The following is a 16794-nucleotide window of genomic DNA, read 5'->3' as shown; positions in this document are numbered from 1 at the left end:
CACTCTTTGCTTCCACATCCAAGGGCTGCTGCAATGGCTGAGCCAAACACCAAAGCAGGGCTGGGGTGCGAGCTTCCTCCAGCTGCTGCTCTCTTTGTGCTGGTTGCACCATCACGGGCACATGTTATTTGTAAAACAAAATGCTATTTGTAAAACAAGGAGCAGCAGAAGGCTCCATCCAAACTCAGACCATAATCTGCACCTGATGGAAGCCCTGGACTTTTGTGGCCAAGCCTTTCCCATTGGCTGGCTGTTGTGTTCCTGCAGATAGGGAGACCTGCTTGTCTTAGAGCCATACAAAATGCAGCTAGGTCTCTGCAAACAGCTTGGCCTTTCCTCTGGGATGGAGAGCTGCGTGATGCTTGCACTGGGATTTACACAGCCACGAGTAGGATCTGGACCCTTACCTCTAATTAAGTTGAATAAAAATTAGTGCTGATGACACTGCAATTTCTTTCACTTCTCCTCTGCCAAAGCTGTCCAGCATTCTTAGGTTTATTAGGAGGTTTGGCTATTTTACTATTATAATTAGGAACATGTGGTCTACCAATTTATTGCTTTTATTTTCTGGTTATGTTTTCACTCTTTCACCTGACAAACACTTTCAATTTTCTTTTTTCTTCTTTTTTTTTTTTTGCCGTTCAGCCTAGTAAGGCTTACAAGTCAGAAACAACAGCCCACAGTCCTATGTTTCTGATACAGAAATAATATATTTCCTTTTTTTTTTCTAAAGAAATATACACCTTCTGTCAGGATTACAAGCACAGCCAAGCTACATATATAACATTTAATTTAAATTTTATAAAACTACATCTTGAGCAAGTGGCAGACAGAAATTGTAAAAGAAAAAATTAATAGATTAAATTGAGAACTGTGTTTTTAAGTTCATTGCCGGTCTGCTTTTTATATCTTTTTTCACAGGCCATAAATTTCTGCAGGTAAAGATCAATGCTGTGCAAAATTCAGATAGAAAGGCATCAGCTCCATGGAAAAGACCTGCTATCACATAGGCTTCCAGTGGTTCAGTGCACGCTATTTATCTTGCACTCTAGTAATCCACGCAGTATTGCACTTCCGAGTTCTAAAACCTCCAGCACTCTGAAAGTGCAGAACCAAGCTAGGTATAGGCAGTATATTAAGGCAGAGGCACTGCCAACAGCTCCAACTCCGTAATACCTTCAGCCTACTGAACCACATATTAATGTGCTACACGTGCAACTCTGCATGTTTTTGCCATATTTTTACCATGTACACTAAGGAGCTATATGTTTCCTCCTCTTTCCAGTGCAATATATTTTAATATAAAATCAATGTGTGTTTTTGGTGGGCAGCATAAGAGTTTCACCTACTCGGCTGTGAATCTAAGAAGAAAGCAGTATTGATTTAGATGTTCACTCATTCATTTACTAGGACAGCTTTAAAGCATTAGGTGATAACCTAAGTGAGAGGCATAGTGTGACGGAAACTGAGATTGCTGTGATAAATTAAATCAGTTCTGGGATGTCATCTACAATACCTTAATACTTGATGGAATGTTCTCATGAAAAAAATTAAACAAGGAAGCAAGCACCTTGGGTGGCAGAGTGTGGCTTTCCATAAGTGCCAGGTGACACAAGGTGATTAAAATATGTATTGCTTATTATAGAAACATTACATTAATGCCACACATATTCTCTATTTGTGTGTAGATCTGCTTGTATATCAGACAGTGTATATATTTATCAGACTGGCTTCTATTTCCCATATAGAAACCAATTATGAAACAATCAAGGGTGTGAATCTTTTGCCATCTATCAGCTTTCTTTAAAAAACCTGGCATCACACAGCATCCCTACAGATATTATTTATTCACATGCATTTTACAGAGGCAAGTCAAGTCACATGTGTCACCAAACAGTGTTATGACTGCTGCATGCCAAACTGTGCTTGCATTGCTCAGGTACGTGCTGCCATGAGGCCAGAAGGATCTGGTCTCACATTTGGGTCTTACATTTAGAGGAACCTATCCCGCATTCTCTCCCGCAGGCCTCCCAACAGCGCTGATACTCCCATGGATTTGGGCACCTGGTGAGTCAGGCCCAAAGCCCCCTGGACTTCTCTAGTTACTTCAGTCACTAGCTACAAGCATCTTAGATGACTCTGTCTGGTGTTGGATGCATCCATTCTTCTCGGGGTGGGCCAGCCAAAGAGGGCATAAGCAATGCTGAATGCATCAGCAGTAATAGCACTAGCAGAATCCAGGGAATTCTGAAATTCTTTCCTAATGCAGGACACAGTCTGATAAGGTACTAAGCCTCCTGACTTTTAACTTTTAACTAAGTCACCAGAATATGTGAAAGCATGAGGCAAAGTGAAACAGTTAACAATTAAGAACAAATATCTCTGTAACACAGATGATTCTGATTTAAAATCCATGAATTTGCGTGAAAGAAATAATTTTGCTCTGAAAATTTCCTACAATTTTACTACTTTTTATTCAGGCAGAGTATTTTTAATAGATTCATATTCCTCAAAGCAGTGACTAAATGAAGAAGCTTTTTACATTGCATGTGTGTTCATACAAAAACAAAATATAAAATTTGAATATAGAAATATAAAATATTTTTTAAAACCACAAACCTGCATTTGAAGATAGGAAAAGTCCTGGAACTCTGAGTTATACCTCTTGAGAGTTAATGTATGCAGATTTTTTTCTACCCTTGGAAGAGTGGCAGAAGTAAAGGCTCTGCTTGTTCACAACACCACATTTTGGAAATGATAGCAATTTATTCATACATAAAAATGCCTTCATATATTAGATTTAGGGAGAAAACCTGCTCACCCAGATTAAAAGGTAATTTGTATTAAAATACAGTTTCAGTTATTAAAGCACAGAATTCTCACCATATGCACCAATAATTTAATCTTGCTCTTAAGTAGCCTCACACTACCAGTAAAAAAGAAGCAGGGGGTGTGGGGAGAGAGTAAACTACAGAACCCTTAGTCCCCAAAACAGATGCCAGTTTTGGATTTATTCAGCCAAGGAGTATTTAGCTTGGCTCAGTTACACTTGCATTGAAAAAACACTTGCCTATTCCAAAAACTTTTTAACAAGCTCTGCTGCAGATGCTGTTGCCATTTGGCATGTCACCGTCACTGTGTGGTACAGCAGAGAGAACTCTCAACCACAGGTTTTCCTTGGCTGGAGGAGCCAGCATTTTTGGCTATCCTTCTTCTTCTGGCCAAATGGCTGCATGTTTACAGAATGTGGTTTTAGAAAGAGTGTTAACAGAGGTTGGGTTAACAGCCTAACCCAGACCAACAGTGAGGCAAAGGCATGACCTACCCAACCTAAGAAAACAGAGGTAGAATAAACTTGTATATGTTGTTGCTCTTAACCTAGTCTCCTGTATGCACTATGCCTATAGACAAATAGATATTTTTCTTTGCCTCAGGATAGACGACAACAATTTTAAAAGCTGCACCAGTCATGAAAAGTAGAAAGATATAAAAATATGTGGTTGCTTAATCTTTTTCAGCTTGATTTCATTCTCTCACTTATGACAATTTTACTTTGGCAAAATGCCACTGAAAAAAGTTCAATGAAGTTAATCCTCATTTTCACTATGATGAGGTATATTGAGAGGATAAAAGCCCTACAGAGTTAAAAATAAAAACTTCTGTCTTCATATTTCCATTAGACAGCAGCAAATGGCAATTCTGAAGCTTAAAATCTAAAGCGTTTCTACATCAATAACTTGATTCAAAGGATATTAGTCCCCAATACCTCCACAAGAGTGCATATAAAGCTGGGGAAAACTTATATATGTCCACTTGTAGTTCAGTTTAAGAACATTAATCCTATATCAGTACATATGCCTGAAAAGCCTGGACCTTTCAAGATGTAGAACAACTGTAAAAAACAATTCCATTTTTTTTCTTATGACATTTGACTCGTATAAATAAATTACATTTCTCCAAATTCTGACAGTTCTTTTTGATGGGAGCACAGAAAAAGAAAATAACCCAGAGATAGATATAGATAGATAGATAGATAGATAGATAGATAGATAGATAGATAGATAGATATAAATAGGTATTATTTTGCATGCTTCTCTGACACACCGTGCTCCTATCTGGAAGGAACAAGGGCTCTGCAGCACACACTTTTTACTGCACTCTTTATTAACTGACAATTTTCTTTAGATCAAGTTGTGGAGCACAGACACCATTAGAGAAACAACCCGGCCATTTCCTTAAATTCTACTGATCTGCACCAAAAATCCCATTTAGCACAGTACAGATCAGATAGTTCACCTTCAGTTCCCTCTCACCGAGAGATCAGCTAGGACTAAGAACAACTTGAAAGTTCAGAGACACAAAGGCAATTTACTGCAGCATATTAAAAAAGAGTATAACTTATGACTAAGAATGAAGTAAGCAGTGTCTGGCTACATCCCCCCCCACTGTCTGGATAACTGGTATGCAACAGCAATATGAGAAAATACAGTAATTTAAAAAAATTCTCTTTTTACCATTTTGGCTTCTGAATGCATTGGGGGAACTTGAGGTGAAGCACACGGATTATTGAGGTTCGGCCCTTGCATCCCCATGATGTTGGAGTTCATTGACATTTGTCGCTCCATCTTTTAAAAGAAACAAAAAAAAGCTTTGAAAACATCTGGAGACACTTGCAAGAATTTACTCTCGGTTTCTATTTAAATGGACTCAGCTTTATTTCTTCAAGTCATGACTGGGAAAATAACAATCTGTGTCATGAATTGAATATGTGTATGCACGTAGGCGTGTGTTTCATCAGAATCGGCCCTGAAAACTCACAGCCAATTATAAAGAAAGGGTTTCTTTAATAAACAAATGTAGCAGCCACCCAGGTTTGTGCTTTTTTGTAATGATTTTCTCCCTTTCAGTATAACAACACTCAGAGTTAAGTGGTTTTAAAAGCATCACTGTATAAAATTGTAGCTTCCCCTCCCAGTGCGGCCCAACTTAGCTTGTTAAAAGCATAAATAAAAATCTACAATCTCAAGCACTCGGAAAACAAGTTGGCTGATTTTCCTTCGCTCGGACTGCTCAGCTGGGAAGAGTTTTCCACATGTCTTGTAAGGAAAGCCTTCGTGCGCTGCTGAGATAACAAAAAACAAAGCAAAACCTCTCCTGGCTGTTCAGAGCCCTTTCTGCAAGCTAGACTCACTAGACTGGGAGGGAGGGATACAAACAAAACCTAATGGCAGTAAATCCTCTATAAAATAATTTCCTAGGGGGGTATTCCCCCAAAAAAAGACAAGCCCTGAACACTGCTAGGCCTTGTAAGGGGTGGTAAAACAGGGTTATGATGCTGCTTCCAGACAGAGCTGAGCATCCCACCTTGCTTTAAGCCAGTCTGCTGAATCTTTGACTCTTACAAAAAAGACAATTTTGGGTCCTTCTGAGCAATCCAAACAGGGGAGCTATTTTTTTTGTGCCCTGTGGTGAGGAGTTGTCTCCCATCCTCTATGATGCCTGCAAAAATGGGTGCTGGGCTTCAGGGAAATGTGAATACCCCACTCTCCCCTGGCAGAGAAGAGCTGCCAATGCCCCCTTTCCCTTTCTCCACAGGGCAGGAGCAGCTCCCAGTGCCATCTCCCCCCAGCCCTCTCAGGAGTGCTGTGGGGCAGGAGGAGCAGCCTGTGCTCACAGGGTCTGTCTCACCTCCATGCTCACACCAGAGCACACCTGCTCCTCTGCAAGGAAAGCTGCCCAAAGGGCTCCCCAGCAGCAGACTGAAGCCACTGAACCACACGGCTACTGGATGCTTGTTGCATTTTGGGTTTCTTGGGAATCATGCCAGAAAAAAACTTCCCACCATGACACATCTTATGGGGTTTTTTTGTTAAACTTCCTGATCGATATTCCAGGAGAGCCTTATTGACAAGTTAATAATTAATAACTTATTCATGATTGCTCAAACAGCAGCCAAACCTGAATCTTTGTATCTCTGTGGAGTGTTCCCCTTGATCCAGCAAAGCAAGAACAAGCAGTGTTTTTCTCCCTCCCATGGTCAATTGCTCTCAGGTTTGTCTTGCAAACTGAACACAGTGAAATGAAGCAAAAACTTCTCCTTTCTCCATCCCCTCTTCCCCACATCATCCTTACTTTTCTCCACCCCTAACCTGCCCAAATGTCTTCTACTGAAACAGTTAAAAGGCTAAAATAATTTAAAATTTGAAGTTACAGTTGTAAAGCAGCCCTTTGGTTTCCATAAAATGGGAAATATTCCTATCCCTCCAAAAATGATGAAAGATGAGCAGGAATTGTTACCTAGTTCTCAATAAATGCAAGTTAACGGGCCAGAAAAGTAAATCACATTTTTTTCTTGCTAGATCCCACACAAGAGGATCATTTAGAGTTCTGACATAACTTATGTGCATTGCTTTTCCAGTTTTTTTCTGAATTCAGAAAAATCTTTTTGTTCTGTCTCAGACATACTGATCTCACCTACATGAACAAGTATGAGAATCACAAATTGTAGTCTCATGTAAACTACTTCTAATCACACTAATTAGCATGCCATTAACTTAATCAGAAATACTCTAGTCTAAGGTGAAGCACCAAAGAAGGCCCACCTTCCTTATTACACTGGGTTTTTACAAAACCCAAAAGACTTTCACCTCTGCTTAGATTGAATCAAACACAATACAACTTCCCACCCTGCAAAAAAAAAAAAAAAAAAGAAAAGCCAAATAAGAAAACTTACAGGCATGAGTACAGCAGAAGATCCTGGCATGGTGGGGTTGGGCAGGGTGCCAGGCATAGAGGCAGGCATGGGCTGTCTTTGTCGGTTGTGTAGGTGCAGTAGTGAAGACAGAGAACCTGGGACAGGCCTAGAAGAAAGCAAAAGAAAAGAAAGTTGTCATGGGCTGTGGAGACCAAAACAAGCCTTACCCTGCCAGCCATTGGTAGGCACAGGCAGCTCCAGACAAGCAGGCACAGATAAACCAATCCAGGATTTGCCCTTTCCTGCATAAATCAGTGGAACATAAAGTTTTCAAGAAGAGGATGAATCACCTTCCTTATGCTCTTTATCAGTTAAAGCTCCAGCATAGTTCATCTGATATAACACCAATGTAAACCTATCAGCTGGTCTCAGTCTCAGAACCTCTGCACAGCACAGTGGCTAGAAAAAGATAGTACAAAAAAGATTATCTACAGACAAACTAGAAAAATCTGCTGGCATTAGTGCACTGCTGTAAATTTAGCCCTCAAGAACAAAAATATCTGGATGATAGTTTCACAGACTATGACAGAAAATTACCACTCTTAAATTAATTTTGAAATTGTATCATCTGTAAATAAGCTGTTCTAAAATGTGTATTTCAAATCACTCTTGATAATCTCTCCTGTGAAAATGTAACAAGCCTTTGTTCCAAAACAATAAATTACTAATTTTACCACTTAGCACACCACCAGGACACAAAAAATGGGAAAGAGAAAAAAAAAGTAGAAATAAATTAGGAAAATTACATTCAGATTAAGCAGTTTATGAAAGCAAAACATATTGACTACAGAAAAGCAGAGTGAATTATTTTGGCAAAAGGGGTTCAAAAGATTTAGAAGGATTTTTTTAAGTACAGCACAGGGAAAACTGCATGTGAGAAAGCAAGCCCACTCACAAAGAAGAATCATAAAATGAATGAATTAAACAATGCTGGGACTACACTTTGATAAAAGCCTTTAAGAATGTGTCCTTGGGAATTATCTTAGCAGTTTTTTGTTGGTTTGGGGTTTTTTTAGTTTTGAAGAAAGTGTGAGTTGCTTGAAGTTTTTGGTGAATGTAATTTGCTACCATTTCAAGTTTTCAAAAACCTTGAAAATAAAGTTTTCACACACAGTGCCTCAACAAACACTGAGAGTACAAGTAGGTGTGTTAAATTCTCAGACAACAGGATGCTTTTCTGTACAGCACATGGTTTAGTTTATTAGGTAGGAGAGTTGCCCCTAAAGGTACAAGACGGACTGGACAGGAGGGTGCGTAATCTGGGAGTTTGAGGAACCTCTGCAGGGGCACTCATGGCAAAAGCCTGAGATGTTTAGAGCCTCTAAACATCATGGCTGATTTAAAGCTTTGGCAGAAGCATCCTTTGCTTCAGTGATCAACCCTCAGATAGCCATAAAAGCCTCAAAATTGGGCTGAGCTGGTCAAGGGAAGCAGAGTCATAACCCTAGAGGAGCAAGAGGTAAGACTGTCCTGCTTGGCCCGAATTGTGTCGCACCAAATGATGAGGTTTTGCAACTCCAATTGCAAGTGGTACTGGCAACCATGAATACATGCAACCCTCCTCTAACTTAAGCTGTCACTTTCAGCTATCAAACATCGTGCAAAAAGCCCAAAGGCTGTGAGCAATGGGATTCACAGACATCCAGTTTGGAGGGCACCACACCCAGGCTCTCAAACTGTACGTTCCTGTCTGATGGCAAAACCACCTTCTTCTGACATACAAGTCTCCCTCTCTTTTGCCAAGACTTCACCTAATACCCTTTTCTTTAAAACTCCCCAGTATTTCCTATCCTTGGACTTGCAGTCCTTCAACCCTCATGTCTTCAACCCTGTTTCCCTAGAAACATTTCTATCCCAACAAACGCCACCTCAAAATCCTTGCCCTGACAATTCCCTCATACTAAGACACTCTGCTCCTCCCACCCTTCTGCCCTCAGCTGCCCTCTTTTAGCAGCTGCACACAACTGAACCCATCCTTTTGTCTTGGTTCTCTGTGGAGAGAAAAAGCCTGTGTTTTGAAGGATGTTTTAAAAATCCTCCCAGACACATACAGTACTTATTCAGAAGGGGAAGAAAGAAGCCCAAAAATAACAACAAATGTATCTCAGATACAAAGAGTTCTTCCTATTCCTCCCTTGTTATCTGCTGATGGAGGAATGTGATGTACTAACATCTTCATATCACCTTAAAAAAACTCAAGACAACGTTTTCCAAGTGTGTGGTGTAATTCTGGAAGAGAGTGCAGTAAGTTCTGTGAGGGAGCATGACTGAATTTCTGGGATATGCAGCTCTAGAGTCAGCTCAGCGCATGGGCTGAGCCTGGGGTGCTGTGGAGGTGGCATAAGTGGAATGGATGCAGTGCAGGAAAAATGAGCTCAGAAAATATACTCAAAGTACACAGACCCATTCTGCTGTCCACTTAAACTCAGCTGCTCTGTGTACCAGCACTCGTTCACACATGAAGACTTGACAAATCAATAGGACGGGGTCAAAATAGTGTGAAAAGCAGATTCAGTGTTCTTTTGAAAAGAAAAAAGTGAGGAGATACCAGGTTGAATGTGAGGAGGAGATTTCATTTTGGGTTTTAGAGGCTGTGGTGACCCCTACAAGCAGGATCCACTTCCCACTGGCCCATCCTCACCAGAACTATTGCCCTGCAGAGCAGATGACAAACTCAAATAGGTCTTCTCTACCTCATGCTTTAAAGTCCATGTGCCAGAGAGAAGGGCTGGAGCCCCAGGTTGGGGCATTTCAGTGCAGAGCAGGGTGTGCTGCAACCCCGGCTGGGGACACCCATGGGGTTTCCTTCCAGACAGTGGTGGGAGGAGTGGGCAGGAAAGGAGGAAGCACTGGTGCGCTCTCCTGCCTGGCCTGGGATGAGACTGAGCTGTGCACCCACCTGCCCACTCTGCAGCCCTCTGAGTCCACCAGCTCAGATGTGTGGGAACTTTGATCCATGGAAGAGAATCTATGGGAACTGCGCTGGCCTGAGCCACACATTCAATAAAAATACCTCTTGAGTTTTCTGTGCGGTCAAAGTAAAACAAGCACCGTGAAAAGAGCCCCCCCCTTGCCCCTTTATTCATTCTGAGAGTGCTCTACATACAGATCCTTTGTACAATTCACCAGTTTCCTAATAAGCTTAGGTGTTAGGCTGTTTGACAGAAACTTATTTTGGCCTGACCTATACAATTTGCGCAAGTGATTCTCAAGGGACTGCATGGTTTGGGTTTTGCTTATATGTTCCAGAGCCAAAAAAATTTCCAAAATTGCTTTAATGAGTTTGGGAATAGGGGGCATTGGCAAAAGGGAATTATTGGTATTTATTAAAATGGCAAAAAATCTTCCTTGATGCCCCCAGTTTTACCTTTAACACTGCTTCATTTTAGGGGAAAGCACATACTTTACACTTAGCAAGAGGGGAAAAAAATCTTCAGTTCTTCAAATATTTTTTCTTACTACACTCCTGCTAGTCTGTTCCCAAGTCTGCTTTTTAAAAGAGGTGCAGAGCAGTCAGAGAAGACTTGCACTTCAAGGTTGAACCTCTTTGTTGAAAAGCCTGCAGTGCTCCTACCATCGATAAAAATGCTACATAATGCACTCTGGATTCCCCCCTCCCATATCAGGGAAACTGACACTGGCCAGTACTCATGGATACCTCCATTGCTCCTGCACTGAACACAGGTCATGGATTTAGCACGTGTTCCTGAACAGTCACTCTCACAGAGCTCAGAGAACTTGTATGGCACAGAATCCTACAGGCTGAGATATTTAATTCATCTAAGCCATCTCTTCCAAGGACAGCACAATCTCTTTTGTTGTTGCTTTCTCTCTGGCAGCAAAGAAAGTCAGTGAGAGTTTATAACTGTTATTTTTTTGGTGGACATATTGAATCTGCTCCTCTCTTTGTAAATGCTGATGATGTACTGCCTGCAGACTGTCAATCAATATTGCTGACTGGGAGATTTTCATTCCTTGGCACCTGTGCTGCTAAATAAATAGGGCTGTTGGGAAAACAGCCCACAGATAAAGGACATATAAGATAGAGAACTGGCAGATGCTCAACCTCACTAAAAATCTGACTACCCATGAAATTTTTCCAAAATTTAGGAATTTTTACTGTGTTCCAGTGGAAGCCTGCTATTGAATATGATGGGGTCTCAGCCAGCATTTGTACACTTTGGGTGTACGTGACCTGGATAGTCAGAATTACAGTGGCTTAGTAAAATACCACATTAGCCAAGCAGCTGTAACTGACCATGTGGCTCTTCTTCCTCTACATGGTCGTGCTAACACCATGAGTCACTCTTATTAACATTTAAACAGATGGGTGGTACCCTGCTAAGCCATGGTGACTCGATCATGTTCCATCATATGACTCTGCCCAATGATTAAAGATAACTCCTCTAATGCAATCAGACCTCTAGGATATATACTTCAGTGTCTGCCTCCTTGATTAATACCAAATACTCCATCTGACATGATGCAATTGATGCCTGATGACTAAACACTACACTTGTCTATTAAAAGACTGGGCTTCCCTTAACTTGAAGTCTTCAAGGACAATTTGGGCAGATGACAATTTGTTGCTGAGGTCTCATGAGAGTAGGTTCCTGGTGACCTAGACCATCTGGGGCTATGTGCAAAAGGACTGATGCTATTTAAAGTATCACTGCAGAAGGTTTTCTACTATGGTAAAGCACTCCAGGTCAGTGGGTCTTACCATGACCTCTCTCCTGCTCCTTACTCCCCTGTACGTAACATTCATGCAAGGTCATCAAGAATACCTACATCACAACCCCCTTTGTTCCACTTCAGCTAGCTCTGGTGTGGAAAAAGTTTAACCAAAAGTATACCGAGTTGCACAGGAGTAAAGGAACTCATCTCTTGACTTTCCATAGCCTTCAGCCAGCTCACACCAGAGCAGCCCACAGGCTGTGCTGTGGGAATTTGCCATGTCAGCTCAGCACTGGCTGAGGGATCTCTGTACCACACTGCCGTTACACAACACACTTGATCAGACTTTCATCATTTTTATATATATGTAAAAACATGCATGTATCTACATATTTATTACAACAGTGCCTAGCAGCCTTGGTTTAAAATAGTGAGGTGGGTGAGGTTCTGCCCCAAAAAGTTTGGAGATCAAGGAAAAAATGAGGGTGAGTGAGTAGAAGCAATAGGGAGACAGAGGTGAATGAGGCATCAATGATATCTTTATAACCAATGTAATGAGGAGCAATCACTGCATGCCAGCAGCCTGGATCTTTTCAAGGAATGTCATTATGTGAATGTGGTTTGGGTGGCTTTTAGGCTGAAGCCCCCAAGTAGCCTACCCTACCGAGAATAAGCACAGCTGGCTGCAGTCTAGCCTCTGAAAGTTCATTGACAGCCAGGTACTGTCACAATTAAACTTTTCATTGCAGAAAGTAACTTTCCTGGAGCATGTGTTTCCACAGACCAGCTGCAAGCTGCTTTTACAGCAGCTACTGCAGCCAGAGTACCTGGCCCAAGAGCTGTCCTGGACCTTCAATGTTTGAATAATTCAGTCAGAGGCAAAGACATGGAGAGGATGTTTTAATCTGAGAAATGTGTTCTGACTGGAGGGGCTGCCTCATTTACTGCTTGACTGCTGTTTTTTGATCCACACTGCTATTATTTAAACCTACCAGTCTAACTAGGGCTTTTCTTATTTGTGATCCATTTTTTCCCACTTTCAAAGTAGGGCAGTTGTGTCTAGTTTCAATTTATCCATTTGCCGTTCAGAGGAGGAAAGAAAAAATAAACACAAAGGAAAGCAACAGCAAAGCATCAGACCAGCACTTGAAATACCTTGCATAGTTGCAAGGGACCTCACCTGACCTGCTGTATTCCATGTTTAATGATGCTTTAATCACATCACCACCAGGCAGCCAAGCTTTCCAAGAAGTGGGAGGTTTGTGTCACCAGGATTTTTCAGGGAGTCAAAGCATATTCAGGGGAAAAGAAAACTGGCACCTAGAATTCATGGCTCCCTGCCAGCCTAGTAAAGATCCTTGTTTGTATTTCTCAGATAATTCAGACATCTGCATGATGTGGGCAGATTATTATTATCAGTAGCAGACATTTATACTGTGGTGGTGCCCAAAGGTCCCAGTTGGGACCGGGACTCTGTTGAGCCTGGCACTGTACAAACACAGATAAGAGACAATTCATACAGAGCATGTTTATATTCTAGGGACACAAACCAGATGAAAAGTAGAAGAAGGAGATAGAACACACAAGCAAATAAATATGCTAAAGAATTGGAGACAATTTAGAGGCAAAACTCTGGTTGCCTTTTTGTTTCTTTGTATGTTTTTTTATTTAACTGGTATGCTCAGAAATGACAGGACTAAGAAAGTTTGCAAGAGGAAGGGAGTAGCTAAGACTGAGACACAAGAAGGGCAACACTCTACAGAGTGAAAATTGTGGCTCATAACTTAGAGGATTTGGGAAGCATCCAGACAAAGCTATGCTCTCTGTAGAGATTTTTAATGAGGTGTGCATGTATCTTCATATATTTTTACCTTTAGGTATTTTCCCAGTGTTGGACAAGATGAGATTTCTGCCTGGGAAAGAGAAACCAGCTGATGGTAAAAACACTGGCGAAGTGAAAGTGATGCTTGACACTGTAATGAGAAACTGGAAGACTGAGATAAGATAAGGCTAAGCTTCAAAAAGTCTTAAAGACAAGAAGCTTGATTCAGAAGTGAAGGGAAAGCCCATGTAAGTGTCTCTGAAGAGCTGGCACAATCAAGGTAACAAGCTATACATCAGCCCAGAGGAAGAAGGATTTCAGCAACAAGCCTAACAAAAGGAGCAAGATGCAGCATGCAGATGTGAAATGATATGAAACAGAAGCCAAAAGCAACTAAAGCGGTGTTATTTCTCAATTCAAATGTCCCTCAATGTCACCTGGGGAGAAGCTGTTCATTGGAAACAAAGCAACTCCACCAGAAATGTATTCTTGATCACTTGTTCTAATACACAAGGACATAGCACCCAAATGAAGGGAAAGAATAAGTAAAACAAACAAACATACAACCAAAAGAACCGGTCAGATAACGGATTTATATATATCTCCAGTAAAATACTATCATCCTATGGAAAAATGCCTTCAAAATGTGTTAAGAACTCTGTACTTCTCACCTGAGCTTGTAGGGGAAAAGCCCCACAAATCAGCAGCCCCATCATGTATTTACTGAGCCAAAGTCTATTTAAAGTTTTAGTCAATGATAAATCTTGCCTTTAGAAACTCCAGTTCTCCTAATGCCACCTATATTTCCTGAACACGTTTAAGGAACCTCTGCAAATTCAGCACAAGTACAAGGACCAGCAGGTCCTTGGAAGCCTCACAAAACCCATTAACATTTGCCTTTTGGCTCTTACAGGTCTTAGAAACTGCTGGTTTCAATCTTTCTTTCCCTCTAAATATTTCACTGGGTCTCATTGCGTGACCCATTACAAGAAAAATAAGAAAAGCTAGAATGGTTTCTTAGACTATAACCTCCTTGGAGAAGTTTATGTTCTGTACAGTGTTATGCACACAGCTGGAGCTCACAAATGATATGTGAAGGATAATGGCATAGTTAAAGCAAAACAGAGAAACACTGCAAAAGGCAGGTTCAAGGATTATAAAGAAGTACCCCATATAAAAACACATTCTTGCATTGAAATAAGAAAAAAAAATAAGTAGTATTAACCCAAAAAACTGCAGCATAAATATGATTTGATCATAAAAGCAAGCAACGATGTCAAACTGATTCCACTGTCACTAGAGTCTCTCAGCTCAGACAGAACCAAGCTGAGTTCTTTGGGTAAATAAAGGATTTTTCAGCCTCGCAAATAAAGGTGTATTAATTTTCATTGAAAAAGTAGGTAGTTTTAACACACAAATACATGAAATGGCAGCTCACTTAAAACCAGGAATAATAATGGTAATAAAAGCTTACACAAACACTTTTTATCATGACCATTCTTTTTAAAATCTGGGCTTAAGATTCCAGCCTGACAATCAAAATCAAGAAAATTTGAAAATCTGAGGCTCACTGAGAAAAATATCAACAGGTTAAACAGCTGGAAAGAAACCTACACACAACATCCAGGTAAAGTGACAATTGAACATCGAGTAACTCTTCTGCCAGGTTTGGGCTATCTAAAGGTGCTGGGGCCCTCATTTGCTCAAGTGACTCCTTTCACACACGTGTTACAGCAGTGCAAATGGATTTTATTTGACCTTCAAAACTTTGCATCTGAAAGGGATAGTAGGCTGCAAAAAGGATGGAGAAAACGCACTTTTTAAAAGAGTTTTAAAGGGCTGAGAGGGTCTACAGGAAGGTCTCACTGATTGCTCACCACCAACTGATTCCTATACTGGAAATGAGGTAAAACAAATTTCTCAAAATTGTCTTTCTATTTACCATTATTATTTGGACCAGGGCAATTTAATAGAAATGCTAAGATAAAAGAGCTTCGTAAAACCCACTTTATAATAAAAATATTTTGAAAATCTTTTTGAAGTGATTTGTCTTTTTCTCTTTTCCTTTTTTTTTTTTTAACTTCCCAAACAATGCAGAAGTTTGTCTCTGAAAATAAGATGGTGAATTACAGCAAAGTTATGATAACAAAGAACCAACAGTTTCTCCAGTGCAGGCTTGTTACCATGAGCTAATAATTCCAGACTTTAAGCAAGCTGAGCCTCTTTTTTAATAACTGCATGCCTCTAGGCAAAGTATTTCTACTAAAAATTATTGAGGCATGGAACAAGGCAAGGTGTGTGAGCTAATGTTGGATTGTTCAGCTACTAAACCAACTCCTATAGCAATGAGCCTGCACTGAACTGACAGATTATTTCTCTGTATACACTTGTATAAACATACTGCTTAAGGTCGAAATCTGTGTAAGCTTTCTTTTCAATTAAAATGTCAAAGATGACAGCACATGTTTTCACTGTCCTTCACAGGATGATGGATGCTGCGGCAGCAGTTTCATGCCCCCGTGTTCCAGAGATGTTTTCCTGCCTGGGTGTCTAAGAAAGATGTACTTGCTGATGTCTTCATGTGCCTGCAGGCAGACAGGACTGCTGTACTAATACTTTGGGTGGCTTTACCTCTCTTGACTTTTTCTTCCTCAGCGTGGCCCCTGTGGGCCCCCACGTCCAACGCTGTAAAAGTTAGAGCAGAAAGGTTGCCGTGCACAAAGAGAAAAGGGAAAAGGGTCCTGCGTTAATTAATCAAATTAAGATTGCTAGTTAAGTGAAGGCTTTAAATTGCAGGCCAGTTTCTGGTCATGGCTAATTCAGTTAGGTCCCCACAGAAAAACAGCTGCAGAGGGTACTCCACAAAAAGACAAAGTAGACCCCAAAGGAAACTTCCAGCAATTTAAATCTAAAATAGTATTAATTAAAAGGCCATTAATCTGAATCTTCACTCTTCTTCAGCTCCATATTAATAAACTAATAAAACTGTATCCATCAGTTTCTCATTCATGCTCATCAGCCTAGAGCTTGTACAAAGACAGAGGCTCCAAGCGTTGCTGAGTCTCAAGACATGTGCCAGTACAACTCATAACACATGCAGCCCCAATGCTATGGCTGGGCATGGAGCAGAGATTTGATCACAATTTTGCTAGAAAATAGATTGACTAAAGAAAACACCCTAAATGAGAGAAAACCAGTCCAGCATCTGTCACTGGCAGATTCAGTGTGTCTCCTGCTGACAAGTCACAAGTCTTCTGTATCCACTATGGAAAGCAGAGTTTGCTCTGGTTAGCAGAGCACAGTCACTAATGAAGACAATATGTAGATGTATATACATGTGAGATTGTTTATTTACTGAGATTTAAATTCTACACAACACTAAAAATACTGTAAAAGTAAAACAGTCGAAATCTTTAAGAAAGGCATTGTAAAAGATCATTCTGCATGATTTCCTAAACAAAATAGGAAATAAGCAAAACTGAAAATTAGAAGCCCGAAAAACTCTCAGATGATATATGACATCAGCATCAGGCCAAAATCC

General features: G+C 40.6%; 1 protein-coding gene across 8 annotated transcripts in view; it reads right to left on the bottom strand.

Annotated features, from left to right (window-relative positions):
- CREB5 (cAMP responsive element binding protein 5) overlaps positions 1-16794 on the bottom strand; it is a 257025-nt gene that overhangs the window by 67782 nt on the left and 172449 nt on the right. For all 8 annotated transcript variants that reach the window (XR_012579640.1, XM_074537848.1, XM_074537881.1 and 5 more), the window contains 2 exons: positions 6734-6860; positions 4515-4625 (listed from right to left, as the gene is read on the bottom strand). Coding sequence is in view for 7 of the 8 variants with exons in the window: in XM_074537848.1 (XP_074393949.1) it covers positions 4515-4625; positions 6734-6860 (238 nt within the window). In the remaining variant the exon portion in view is untranslated. The remainder of the gene's footprint in view (positions 1-4514; positions 4626-6733; positions 6861-16794) is intronic.

Source organism: Zonotrichia albicollis, chromosome 1 (genome assembly GCF_047830755.1).
Source record: "Zonotrichia albicollis isolate bZonAlb1 chromosome 1, bZonAlb1.hap1, whole genome shotgun sequence".
In the NCBI taxonomy this organism is placed as follows: domain Eukaryota; kingdom Metazoa; phylum Chordata; class Aves; order Passeriformes; family Passerellidae; genus Zonotrichia; species Zonotrichia albicollis.
This window is presented reverse-complemented; position numbering and strand designations above follow the sequence as displayed.